We start from the raw sequence: 13,987 nt of genomic DNA on the forward strand, positions 1-13,987 counted from the left end.
AATCATAGTGTAGGTTTGTCTTAAATGTGATTCACATCATAGCTAGCAGCACTTATCTTACACCCATCATTTTGTCTTTTCAAACATAGCTGTTTTCAGTCTCAAGTTATTTCCCATATAAATGCAAAAGAAGCTCAAATCTGTTTATTCCTGGAGATCTTTACAATAGTTAGGGATAAATCTGTCATACTTATTTTTTTACAACATATCTCTGTATACATATATGTCTTGAATAACTGCACAAAGTTATTAGTAGTTATCAATCCAGACACCATGCTAAGTACTGAGTATACAAGTACAAAGAGTGAAACAATCCCTATTCCCAAAGATCTTACATGCTAAGGGAGATCATGGGTACATATAAAATACAGCTGGCCTAAATATAAAGCGAATAAATGCAAAAATATAAATATACATCATAGTATACATATATATATATATATACATACATACGTACATACATACATTCATATACTTTTCCCACCCAGCTGCATTCCTTTGGACTTTTCGACCTTGCCCCTAGGAACCTCAACATCAGACACCTCATTGTCCTGCAAGATCACTTGAGCTTTGGTATTCACACCTCTTCAGTATCCTCTATCCCTCTGATTGGAGAGTGAAGCAAAGGGCTCCTCCCAAAAACCTCCATTCAAGTAGGGTACCCAGGCCAGACGTTTCTTCTTTTCCTATCCAGCTGCAGTCACTGGCTACCTTCTACTGCCCTCTCCTTCTTTAGCTTCCTTTTGTGTGTTTAGGGCAACAACTGTCTTTCTTTTTCATATCTGTATCTTCAGTACTTAGCACAGTGCTTATAGCAGAAGACGTGAACTCCAGTCTTTCTGCCTCCAAGCCAGTCATGGTATTATCTACTGCACCACCTTGCTGCCTCAATGAGAAGATTGATCGAGATGTCCTCCAGCTAGATGTACATCTGACTCTCAAATGTCCTGTTAGATGTTACAATACCAGCCTGCTGGTTCACCTCACTGCTTCAAGCTCTTCTGCTCTTGTCCTTCCTCTTTGTAGCTGCCATAGTAATTTTCCTGAAGTACAAGTGTGTGAACATTCAGGTACAAGTACATGCCACCAACCTTGCTACTCACTTGGGAAACTCCGATGGCTCCTTATTACCTCCAAGATCAAATATAAAAATCTTCTGTGTGTCTTTAAAGCTCTTAAAAATCTGGCCTCTTCCTCCCTTTAGTTCTGTGCATTTTATCCCCCATCTCACTGTTCCTTATATGCTCTCCATTCTGCTGCTTCTTTTTCTTTGGTTATTTCCCATGACTGAAATTCTCCCCCTCCTCTTCTCTGTCTTCTGGCTCCCCTGACTTCTTTCAAGACTCAGCTCAAGTCTTACCTTCAGCAGAGGCCTTTCTTGGTCTCCCCACCCTAACACGCCCCCCCCCACTACATGTGCCTTTCCCTTTGAGATAACCACTTCTTTGTACTATATGTGTGTGTGTGTCTATCTTTTGTGTAAATAGCTGTTGGCATTTTACCTCTCACATTAAAATACACTTTTGTGGGGTTTGCCTTTCTTTCTATCACCAGCACTTAGCATAGCTCCTGGCATATTCATTACAAGCATTTGATAAATGTTTATTGATTAGTATAATAATCATACCAAACACATGGAGCTTTAAGGTTTGCAAATAATTTTGCACATAAAAATCTCATTTGATTTGATCCTAGTAATAGCCCTGGGGAGGTAGGACTATTATCCCCATTTTATACATGAAGAAACAGAGTCAGACAGAAAGAAGCCAAGTGACTTGACCAGAGTTATGCTAGACCTAGTGGCCTAGTGGATAGATGTTGAACTGTGAGTCAGCAGGATTTGAATTCAAATCTTGCCTCACTTACTAATTATATCAGCCTCAGTTTCCTTATGTTTAAAATGAAATAATAGAACCTACCTCACAGCCTTGTGGTAAGGATTAAATGAGGAGTGTGTGTGTGTGTGTGTGTGTGTGTGTGTGTGTGTGTGTGTGTGTGTGTGTGTGTGTACACATCTATCTTTACAAACCTTAAAGCAATATATAGATATTAGATATTACTATTATTATAGTGACTGATGCAGGATTCAAACTGACACCAAATCTAATGCTTTTTCCACCATACCACCCAGATGGATTCATAGGAAATTCCCGCAATTGTTTCTCCAGGCCCAGTGATCTCCAAATTCCAGGCATCTGTTCATCCCATTATTGTTGAGACCATATCCCTAGTTCTTTCAAACAATCCTTGTGTGATATAGTTTCAGTTACTTTCACCCTCCCATTTATGGATGATTTTTATTTTGCTAAAACTTTGCCTGTAGTCTGGCTAGAAGTACCCTAAATTTGTTTTGTTCAGAAATTTCATCTTGGCTGAAACCTAGTATGGATTTCCCCCCTTCTTCTTGTTAGTAAATGTAAGCTTAGTCTCCTCTAACAGAATACATTTCTTCCACCAATGAGATCTGAAAAACTAGAAGTCCAGTAAGAGGTTCTTAAGGTAGGGCAGTGTATACAAACTTCCCCCACCATGCAACTTATCTACAGCTCAAGGGAAAGGGAAAGCCTTTTAAAACTCTAAGCAGTACAAGAGCAGCTACCTAATAAAAGGGCTGTCAGGGGCAATATGTATTCGGAAAAACAAACATTACTTAGTAACTAGGGTTTAGGTGATGTACAGTGTAAGTCAAACAGGTAAATGTACTCTTTTTTTTTTTTTTAAGTGAGGCAATTGGGGTTAAGTGACTTGCCCAGGGTCACATAGCTAGTAAGTGTTAAGTGTCTGAGGCCAGATTTGAACTCAGGTACTCCTGACTCCAGGGCCGGTGCTCTATCCACTGCGCCATCTAGCTGCCCCTAAATGTACTCTTAAGGAGATATTTTTGATTTAATCATAATACAGGCAGAGTGGTGTAGTCGTTAAGGGCTGACCTTAGAGTCAGGAAAACATGAATGAATGAAGCAAGCAAGCACACACTTAGTAAACATTTACTATGTGCAAAGTGCTTCTGTTCTAAGCAATGAGAATTCAAATAGAAAAGTTAGGCAATCTCTTCTCCCAAGGAGCTCACCTCCTAATGGGAGAGACAGTACATTTGGAAGGTTTCAGCTGTAGGTCAGATGAAAAGATCCCATGGTCCTATGGTCCTTGGGGGTCAGTGACAAAGCAGATATTAATGCTTCTCCTTAAATATCCTTTCTACTGATACAGTTATATCAGTTTTGGACACTGGTTTAAGTTCTGGTTGTAAAAAATACTAATAACTCTGTGACCATGAATGAAGGGGTCTTGTCTTTTCCTTTCAATGCTCTAGTCAACTCACTAAGGCCATGAGTTTCAGATGAATAATAAATATAATTATAATAAATATTATAATAAAATTGTTTATTTTTTGAATGAAGACCTACCTTCTCCCCTTTCCACTTCTTGTCTCTCTCCCATTGAGAAAGAAAAACAAAATTCCTTTATCTGAATATGTATAATCAAACAAAATGAATTCTCACATTGACTATGTAAAAAAAAAATTGTTTCACCCTGTATTCTTGGGTCCATCACTTCTTTATTAGAGATGGGTATCATGTTTTAGCATGAGTTCTCTGGAATTATGGTCAGTCATTATATCTGTTAGAGTTCCTAAGTCTCTCAGAGGTGTTTGTTTTTACAGTAAGATTGTTATTGTGTAAATTGTTGACCTTCTCTTCACTTCACTCTGTATATAAGTATTCATATACAATCTTCCCAGATTTCTCTGAAGTCACTCCTTTTGTCATTTAGTACAGTGTAATAGTAAACCATCATATGTTTACACCATAACTTGTTTAGCCATTTCCCAATTTGCTGTCTCAAAAAGAGCCACTCTAAATGTTTCTATACACTTGGGTCATTTTTCTCTTTCTTTAATCTCTTTGGCAGTAGTGCTATCACTGGGTCAAAGAATATAAACAGTTTAATAGCTTTGGGGACAAACATCTAAATTGCTTTTCAGAATGACTAGACAAGTTCACAGTTCTATTAACAATGCATTAAGGTGCCTGTTTTCTCATAGCCCCACCAGCATTTGTCATTTTCTTTTTTGTCAACTTTGCCAATCTGATGAGCATGAGGTGATATCTCAGAGATGTTTCAGTGGAATCACTGTTAGGTACACTGAATACAAATGCAAACAGTTACAATAGCTTAGTATTTAATAAACCCAAAGACCTTACTTACTGGGAGAAGGAATTACATTTTGACAAAAGTACTTGGAAAAGTGGTAGAAATTAGTTTTAAACCAAAACCTCACACCACATTCCAAGTAAGTTCCAAATGAATACATGACCTCTATTTAAAAGGTCACACCATAAACATGGAAGAAATTACCTTTGGTCTGTGTGGATAGGAAAAGAATCATGATTAAAATGATAGGATAAAACAGACAATTTTGATTACATCAAGTTAAAAACTTTTCAAACTAAAATGCAGCTTATAGTTAACTATGGGACAGTCTTTACAGCAAGTTTCTCTGATTACTATCTCATTTACGAAATACATAAGGGACTGATTCAGATATTTAAGCTGTAATTCTTTTCATGATGATCTTTTTAAAAATACTTGTCATCATCACTGAAATACTTGATGACCAGATATTAATAGAAAAAATGTGGGGTTTTTTTGCCTTTTGGTGTATAATAAAACAACTCCATCCACTACTCTTTCCTTCTCCAAGGAATACCTGTGACATATCACTCCATTACCTTCATCTTCCTTCTCTTGGTTACATCTTTGGCAAGATTGATATGGTTGGGGGTGGCTAGGTGGCCCAGTGGATAAAGCACTGGCCTTGGATTCAGGAGTACCTGAGTTCAAATCCGGCCTCAGACACTTGACTTACTAGCTGTGTGACCCTGGGCAAGTCACTTAACCCCCATTGCCCAGCAAAAAAAAAAAAAAAAAAAAAAAAAAAGATTGATATGGTTGGGTTTTTCTGGTCCTGTGTTGATTCATTGGTCTCTAGACAAGGATCTCTCCTATTTAGATTGCCAGTATTCTGATTCACTTTTACACATGGTCTAAAAATGTCCTATTTTTAACTACTTTACCTTTTTCACTGCAAAAGCACAAGAGAGACACATTAAACTGATGACTTGATTGCCTTCAAGAACTTGCATGGTTCCTTTAATTACTCCAAACTTATCATGGAATCATATTGCCATATGGCAACAACGCATGGGAATACAACAGTCATCAAATAATTAAGAATAAATATCACTCAGGACATTAGAGAAGTTCATGATTAGTGGGAGCAGTCTGAAATATAGAATAACCCCCCTCCATCCCCAGTGAGAAATATCTTTTACTGGAATAAAAGATGTCTTTAAAGAAAATGTATAACAGGAAGAGAAAAATGACCTGCTAATATAGCAAAGGGACAAGATGACTGGTAGACAGCCAGAGGGCTTCACTGTGTTTCCTTGGAATGTAAGGAAAAGTGAGCAGGACCTTTGCTGTGAATTTATGGGAGAATAGTAACAAGAGTTTAACAGGCTGTGCCGGCCAGGATGGGTTGCAGTGCTCTCTTCTGGAGGAAACACAGTATCAATTTGAGTTTTTGTATATTTTGAGTATTTTGTATGTAATTTGACCCAAATAACAATAAATTTATGTAGTATCTTCATTCTTTATATTTTTTGGCATAACTATAAAGATTTAATATTTCTAGTTATTTAGGTCTTTCTATAAAAATTATATTGTATTCCTGTTTCTATATTAATTCTTTATGGCTTTGTAGCTTAATTCCCAGATATGATGTTATCTTTAATGTGATTTCTCTTCCTGTTTTTGACTCTATACAGTCTGTTTTACTGGTAATATACAGAAAAGTTGATGGTTTTGTGATTATTTTATAATCTACTACTTGATTAGTTACAATTGTCTTAATCTTTTTTGATCATCAAATTATCTGTGAGCTATGACAGTTCTGCCTCTTATTTGCCCATGTTTATCCCATTTTCTTTTCTTTTTGCTATAACTAGTATTTCCAATACTGCATCAAATAATAGACAATGGGACTTTCATGCTTTGCAACCTTGAGCTTTTGAGGAATGCATCCCATATTTCTCTAGTGCAGTTAATATTTTTTCTTCATTTTATATAGGTAGTTTTGATCAGAATGACTATTAAGGAAAAGTTTTATTCTTGTGCTTTTTAGTATTTTTAGTAGAAATGAATGCTGTTTAGTTGAAGACTTTGACATTTATTGATATAACCAAGTCCATTTTATTATTTTGCTGCTAATGTAATAAATTGAATTTATTGTTTTCCTAGAATTGGACCGTCTTTGTATTATTGGTATAAATCCAACTAGTTGTAGTGGCTATATTAAATTTTGCCATTGCTTCTTTGTTAATATTTTTGTGCTAGTTTTAATTAGTGTTACTAATTTATCATTTTTCCTCATTGCTTTATGTTTTCCTGGTTAACATACCAGGAGCAAGCTTGTCTCATAAAAGTCTTTGGTAAGATACTTGCCTTCTCTATTTTTGAAAGTAGTTTTTATAACCTAAGAAATAGTTGATCTTTAAATTTTTGACAAAATTCATTTGTAAATCCTTCTGGACCAGAATTTTCTTTGGAGTTCATTTATTTGCGATTTGATTTACCTTTCTGAGATTAAGTTGTTTGGATTGATTATTTTATCTTGCATTAATCTATTTTGTATTTTTAGAATTATCATTTCATTTATGTTTTCAGGGATTTTTGCAAAAAAGTGAATTCTGATAATTTTCTATATTTCTTCATAAGAATCCTCCCTTCTCATTTTATATTGTGATTTGTTTTTTCTCTTTTAAAAAATCAAAGAATGGGGCAGCTAGGTGGCGCAGTGGATAAAGCACTGGCCCTGGATTCAGGAGGACCTGAGTTCAAATCCAGCCTCAGACACCTGACACTTACTAGCTGTGTGACTCTGGGCAAGTCACTTAACCCTCGTTGCCCAGCCCCCCCCCCCCCAAATTCTAAACTTTATGTCAAGAGAGACTACTTACCTCCTGCGATGCTTAGGAGGTTTGTGACAATGGGGTGGCAGCTTCCAGCCTCTGAATCCTTTTCTCTAAAATAGAGAGTGCAATGTTTGTAGAGTATTATTGCCAGAATTTGTATGAATCTTCCATGAGATCAAATATATAAGGAAGTTTGAAAAAGTTTGAAGTACCACATGAATGCTAGTAATTTCTAGTACTTGTTATATAATATGTATTTAATGTTGCCATTTTTTTATTATCTAGGGTGTCTTAAGGCAGATTTTAGTTTCCTTGTATCTCTTTAAAATATTCTTTTTAATTATTATTTTGTTTGAAATAGTATTTACAACATCAGTTCAACTCTTCTGTGGTTCATCTGTCTCTCTGGGTTTCTGTGAATTCTTCCTATCCATCTTTTCTTATAATATTCTTTTTACATCAGGGTACTGCAGTTTTTGTAGCCATTCTTTTAGTCTGTGGGTGTCAACTGTGTTTCTTTCCTACCATAAAAATTGCTGCTGTGAATATTTACTTTCTGGATGTCTTAAACCTCTTACAGGCATATGCTTAGGAATTAGAATATCTGAGTTGAGGATAATTTTTATTGTGAGAAGGGTCTTGGTAAATTAGGTGGTGGTTATATTTCAAAGAGATTAGATAGAAAAATGTCTTTTGTGGAAACAACAGAGAAACAGTGTAATATATTTGGGATTTAGGTGCTTCAAAATATAGTTCAAACAGTGTGAAGTTGCATCATTGGGTATAGTAACAGAATTGCAAGCAATAATTCTTTTTTCCTTTGAATCTTACCCTCCTACTCTAAGTGCTCTGTATTGGGTTTTTTGTTTTTTTGTTGTTTTTGTTTTGTTTTTGTTTTGATTTAGTTGGTTTTTCAAAGAATGTACTCAGAATAAGAATTTTGGCTCAGATGCAGTATAATAATGTGTTTCACTCAGGCTTGCATCTCCATTAAGAACAGCAAGTTGAGACTTGGTTTACAACTGAAAAAGTGGAGGAAAACATGTTATGTGTGTTTGTTTTTTCCTAAATCTTCCTTTTTAGATCTGTCTTTCCCATCCACCCATCCTTCCGGATCATTGCCTTGGCAGAACCTCCTGTCATAGGAAGTAGCTCACAGCAGTGGCTGGGACCAGAATTCTTAACTCTCTTCTTTTTCCATCACATGAAACCTCTGATCAGAAGTGAAGAAATGGAAGTGATTAAAGAGATGGTAAGAGCTTATCAAACTTGAGTCTATAACAACATTTTAAAAAGGACACTTTGCCCTTTTATTTAGGTACTCTGATGTTTTTGATGTTATCAATTTTTCCTCTCCCAAACCTTGACATACTTGCTCCTATCTTGACTTATATTTTATGGCAGATTTCCCCTCCTACTCCCTCCTTAAAAGGAAATATTATAACCTCCCCCCCTAATTTTCAGCCAGCATTTACCCTAGTTAAGCTGCAGCAGAAATCAGTATTTCAGTTAGTATGTATTAATTTACTTAGTTTACATCCATTTAACATAGTTTTCAAGCTGTGAGATCTTCTCCCAATTGTCCAGTAACCAAGTGACATGTGATTTTTAACAGTATATTAAACTAATCCTGAGTTTGGTGGTATAGGTGTGACTTCTTGTTGACAAAATGATGAATTTTGGTTGGTTGGTCAGCCAAAATTGTTTCTTATTTTTATTTTCTCTTTAAACTCTTTCACCAAATAGGTTTCAAATGTACCTCAGGATGCAGTGGAAAAATTGTTATCTTTTACACACAAACTTCGGGAGACACAAGACCCAACAGTGAGTTTAGTTTTTCATGCTATGCTATATTGTTGACACAGTATTCTCCTTTATTTCCCTTTTAAAAAATCTTTTTCTTTTATATATATTTATCCATTGTTATCTCTTGTGTCACTTTATCCTGTGTAAAAATTTTTTTCCTTAGAGAATTTAATGTTTCAACCTAATTATTTGTTGCTAATTTCTCATGGGTGCTAACTTTAGACTATAGCTGACTAGATGAGATTCCTTATAGTTTCCATCCTAGCTCCCACTCCTAATTGCCATGAGATTTGGAAGTAATCCATAAAACCAGCAGGTTTTTGTGCTGAAGCATCTTATTCAAAGCTGCTGTATTGGTCAGTTAAAGGAAAGATAATGAAATAAAATCCTGTGGCATTTCAATAGCTGGAATTCTGGCTCTAAAAGCTTGAACTCTTGATCAAGGGTCAGTGAACTTGTTTTTGTAAATGTGTTGATAATAATTGTATTTCAGGATAATTGGTTTCCTTTGTAATCCTATGTGTGTTTTTTTATTTTATGCATTTAAAAACATGATTTTGAGAAAAGGTCCATAAGTTTCTCCAGACTGTCAGTGGGGTTCATGACCCCCCAAAAGTTAGGAAATCTTACTATAAAGCAATCAAATCCTTCATTTTGGTTTTACCTAAGGGTTTAAGCTTAAACTCTTTCGAAATGTCATCATGTACCCCGCTTAGTTCTATAGCAAAAGATTTTGGAGATGTGATTAGAAAAACAGGTTGTAAAAAGTTCTCTGTAATGTATCTGTCCTTTTTAAGGAATATTTATTTCTTTTTAATTTCTTTGTAGTGGCATCATGATGTAGTGGATAGAGAACCGGCCTGAGAATCAGAGAGCCCCATCCCAGTTCCACCATGGCCAAATGATAACTGTGTGATTCTGGGAAAATCCCTTAAACTCTCAGTGCCCCTTGGCAGTTCTCTAAGACTGTAAAGGACAGAACAGGGCTCAGTTGGCACTGGTAGAAGAAGTTCTTCATTAAGATTTCCCTTATTGATGAAATAACAGCTTCTAGTAAATATATGTAAATGGAGCACATCCAAAAGTAAAACTTAAAAAAAAACACATTGATCTCTTAAGATTAACTGAATGAAGCAATGAAGTACTTTATCTTTAATGTTCATTTCAAAATTAGACATCATCTTTACACCTTGGCTTATATCAAAGCTTTCTATGATCTAGCAATATTTTATCTTTGAAATCTCACCTCATTCTACTCCCCTCCATATGACCTATGTTCTTTCTAAATCAAATTGCTCACTGTTCTCCACGTGTGCCCATCTTTATATGACCTTTGCTCAAATTGTTTCCTATGCTTGAAATTTTCAGTTACATCATCTGTCCTGCTCTCTGAACATTCCTGCCTATTAAATAGCTGCTCCTAAATGTGTATTACTTCTGCCATGAAGAGAGAAAGCATTATATAGTGGAAAGAGCACAACATTTGAACATAAAGTTCTTCAGTTTAAATCTAAGTTCTGCTATTTGGTTCGGTGAGGGATTATAGAAAATTGTCAAAATTGGGTTTCCTAGAGAAATTCATCAGTATTGTATGTCAGTATCATATCAGCAGGTGTATCTGGGTTCTGAATAATGGACAATGCTCTCATGCTTTCACAGTCACCAATTGAGTGAAGCGAGGGTGTATGCCATGCTTTTTTAGCATGATGTTTTCAGCAATGTTGTTAGATACCCTCATTGAGGACAATACAGTATTAAGGTCAGCTTTCGCACTGATGGCAAATTATTTAATTTGAAAAGGCTAAAACCAAGACTAAAGTGGAAGGAGAGTTGGTGCTTGATTTTTTGTTTGGAGATGATTGTACACTCAATGCAGTCTCTGAAGCTGTGATACAACAAAGTATGGGTCATTTCTCTGCTGCTTGTGCTATATTTGGCCTAACAGTTAACAACTAGAAAACACAGGTCACCACCAGCCAGCACCACACCATCCATCTGTGGAACCATTGGTTACAGAAAATGGAGAAGTTTTGAATACTGTGAATAAGTTCACTTACCTTGGCAGTACACTTTCCAAGGATATACACATTGATAATGAGGTTGAAACATGCATTTTCAGAACTAGCTCAGTGTTTGGGAGGCTCCAAAGGAAAGTCAGGAAAAGAAATGTTATTAGACTGCTTATTAAACTGAAGAGCTATTGTCCTGACCTCACTGTTATACGCCTGTGAAACCTGGACAGTCTACCAGTGCCATGCCAGGAAACTTAATTGCTTCCATTTAAATTATCTTAAAAAGATTCTGGGGAGCAGCTAGGTGGCACAATGGATAAAGCACTGGCCCTGGATTCAGGAGAACCTGAGTTCAAATCCAGCCTCAGACATTTAACACTTGCTATCTGTGTGACCCTGGGTAAGTCACTTAATCCTCATTGCCCAACCAAAAGAAAATTCTGAAGATCCACAGTACCAGGCGCTGAGGTCCTTTCTCAAACTAAACTGCCAAGCATTCGAACTTTACTTCAGAGAAAGTAACTCTGATGGGCTGGCCACCTTATTTGAATGCCTACATATGCTTGCCTAAAAGACTGTTTTACAGATAATTTATGCAAGGAAGGCACTTACATGGTGGTCAGAAGAAGTGGTATAAGGACACTCTCAGGGTCTCTTGGAAGAACTTTGGAATTGATTGTGTGACATGGAAGACACTGGCAAAGCACTGTCCATCATGGTGTACTTGCATCAAAGAAGGCACTGTGCTCTATGAGCAAAGCAGAATCACAGTAATGAGATGCTCAGATTTTGAGAATCCACCCCAAATGTGCGTATGGATTATTTGTACTCAACCTGAGATAGACCCTTCTGAGCTGTGTTGGTCTGATAAGCCACAGTTGGACAGTTACATATTAATTTATATTAGAGTTGTTTCTCTTTTAGAGCATAAGATACATGAAGGTAAGGATTAAGTTTTCTCTAAATATTATCTTTACTATCTCAGTCCCCACAGTGTCTGTACTAAACTCAGAACCACCTCCTTCTCAGCAGAGAACCTTGCATCAGAGTTCACTAAAAAAAATTGAAGCCATTCATCATGAATTCCTTCTTTCCCAGTTCCATTTTTCTTTTTTTCCTTTTTCTCCCCTCCCCCAGTTCCATATTTCAAATCACTTCAGTATAAGTGCCCTACTCTACCCTCATTTTCTACAGGCAGAGAGAATGAGTTGACCATTCTCCTCACCAATACCAACCCCTCTGCTTGTGCCCTTGGTCTCGTTCTCTTCCATCTTCACCAGATACTTATCCCTTCAGGTTATCTCCTCTCTTTAATATTGTTTTACTTCCTCTACTGGCTCCTTCCTTGCTGCCTATGAAGATGTCCAAAAGTCTTCCCTGTTTAAAAAAAACAAAACAAAACAATTTAATCTTACCATCCCCACAAGCTATCATCTTATATTTTTTCTTCTTCACACCCAAAATCTTAGAAAAAACACGTATACATTCCTTTCCACCATGTCTTCTTTTGTCTTGCAGCCTGGCTTCTGTCCCCACCGTTCAACTAAAACTTCCCTCTCCATCATCATCATTTCTCTTTGGCCAAATCCAATGGCTTTTTCTTTATCCTCGAGCTTCTTAACTTCTTTGTAGTATTTTAAGTTGTTGACTGCTCCTCTTTTTCTGAATACTGTCTCCTTGTGGACTCAACGACATCGCTCTGTCATGGTTCTCCTCCTGTCCAGACAATCTTTCATGTCTTACATATGAGCATCGATACCCTAAAGTTCTGTCCTCTTCTTGCTCTGTGTGTTCTTATCACCTACTATGGATTTTAATATGACCACTATACATATGACTTCCAGACATCAAATCCTGATTTCACATACAAGGACAGCCCTTTATTTACTATAACACAGTACCTCTATTGGACAGCTTATTACCTGAATGTTGTTTATATCAATCTTTACTCTAATTTAAAATGGAAAACAAGACTGTATTTGTTATTGCTTTTAACCAATCTTTTATAGAATGAAGGAAATAAAACTAGCAGATAGTTGTGAGGAAAATCCCTGGAAAGAAATAAATACTCCTTCCCAGTAGGACATCTGCCCTCCCCCATATACACACAGACACAAAGATTTTTAGCTTTTTGTAAAAATTTCAGCAGGTCACTGGGATGAGGGGGGGCGGGGCAGGGAACAAGAAAATATTTTTTAAAGAGAGAGTATGGAAAGGTATTGCTTGAATCTGTAATCTGAGATATTAATTACACTAATAAACAGTGCTTTTAAAAATTCATAACCATGGCAACTACAGTACTATATACTAAAAATTCCCTTTGTGCAAGGATAGATACTAATTTAGAAATTTGATATTGAATTTGCTTTTTTAAGTCCTTAGTATACATTCTCTTGAAATACCTGAATGCTTTTTATCAATACCCACATTAGAATAATATATTTGAAAATTAAAAAAAAAAAAACATCCATTCTCTCACTCTCTGATTTTAAATGCTTATTTTTATTGCTCCTTTAGTACAAGATGGATCTTTTTGTTGCTAGGTGAATTCTGGTAAGATTTATTTTTATAGAGTAGCCTAGAATTAAAAGAATAAATAAAATATTATGTTTAAAAGGCCTAAAATATTACTTACTCCCTTTGGTTTTTAATACTAGCTATTATTAAGGCAAATCAGCTTATAGTTGTCAAATGAGTGAGTCACTGTTCAGGCTCTAGGGAAATATCTACAGATCACTGACTTGAAGCTTGTAAGCCAGTGTATAATATCATGTCTGTGCTATGAATATAAACTTATGCCTTGGGAATCTAATAGGCTTATAATAGGACTTGTTATATGCAAATGCTCTGATGGGGGTTATTTGGCTCTCATTTTCTTTCATTAAAATTTTGGTGTCCAGAACTGTTTAGAGTATTCAATCACCTTGTTCTTACAAATAGTAAATACTGGCAGGGTTTTTTCCTCCATTTAAAAATTCATTAAGGCACTCGTACTCAGTATCATAAAGCTGAAAAATATTGTGGTGTGGGGGAAAGCCTGACAAATTCAGAGTCAGAAGATCTTAGTTAATCCTTTCTGTAATTCCGATCACTGCACAGAAGAAATGGGTAAGTTACTGAATTTCTCTGACTCCAATTTCCTCATCTTTGAAATGTGGAGAATGATCCCTGCTGCTTTAGTCCATCTCTCAG

The 13,987-nt window shown here is 36.1% G+C and overlaps 1 protein-coding gene across 1 annotated transcript in view; it reads left to right on the forward strand.

Moving 5' to 3' along the window:
- The window catches only part of VWA8 (von Willebrand factor A domain containing 8), a 411,604-nt gene that overhangs the window by 123,080 nt on the left and 274,537 nt on the right, over positions 1 to 13,987 (forward strand). Inside the window, exons 15-16 of the mRNA XM_043992994.1 lie at positions 8,061 to 8,229; positions 8,724 to 8,801. Of these exons, the coding sequence (XP_043848929.1) occupies positions 8,061 to 8,229; positions 8,724 to 8,801 (247 nt within the window). The remainder of the gene's footprint in view (positions 1 to 8,060; positions 8,230 to 8,723; positions 8,802 to 13,987) is intronic.

The sequence above is a fragment of the Dromiciops gliroides genome, chromosome 3 (assembly GCF_019393635.1).
Source record: "Dromiciops gliroides isolate mDroGli1 chromosome 3, mDroGli1.pri, whole genome shotgun sequence".
Classification (NCBI taxonomy): domain Eukaryota; kingdom Metazoa; phylum Chordata; class Mammalia; order Microbiotheria; family Microbiotheriidae; genus Dromiciops; species Dromiciops gliroides.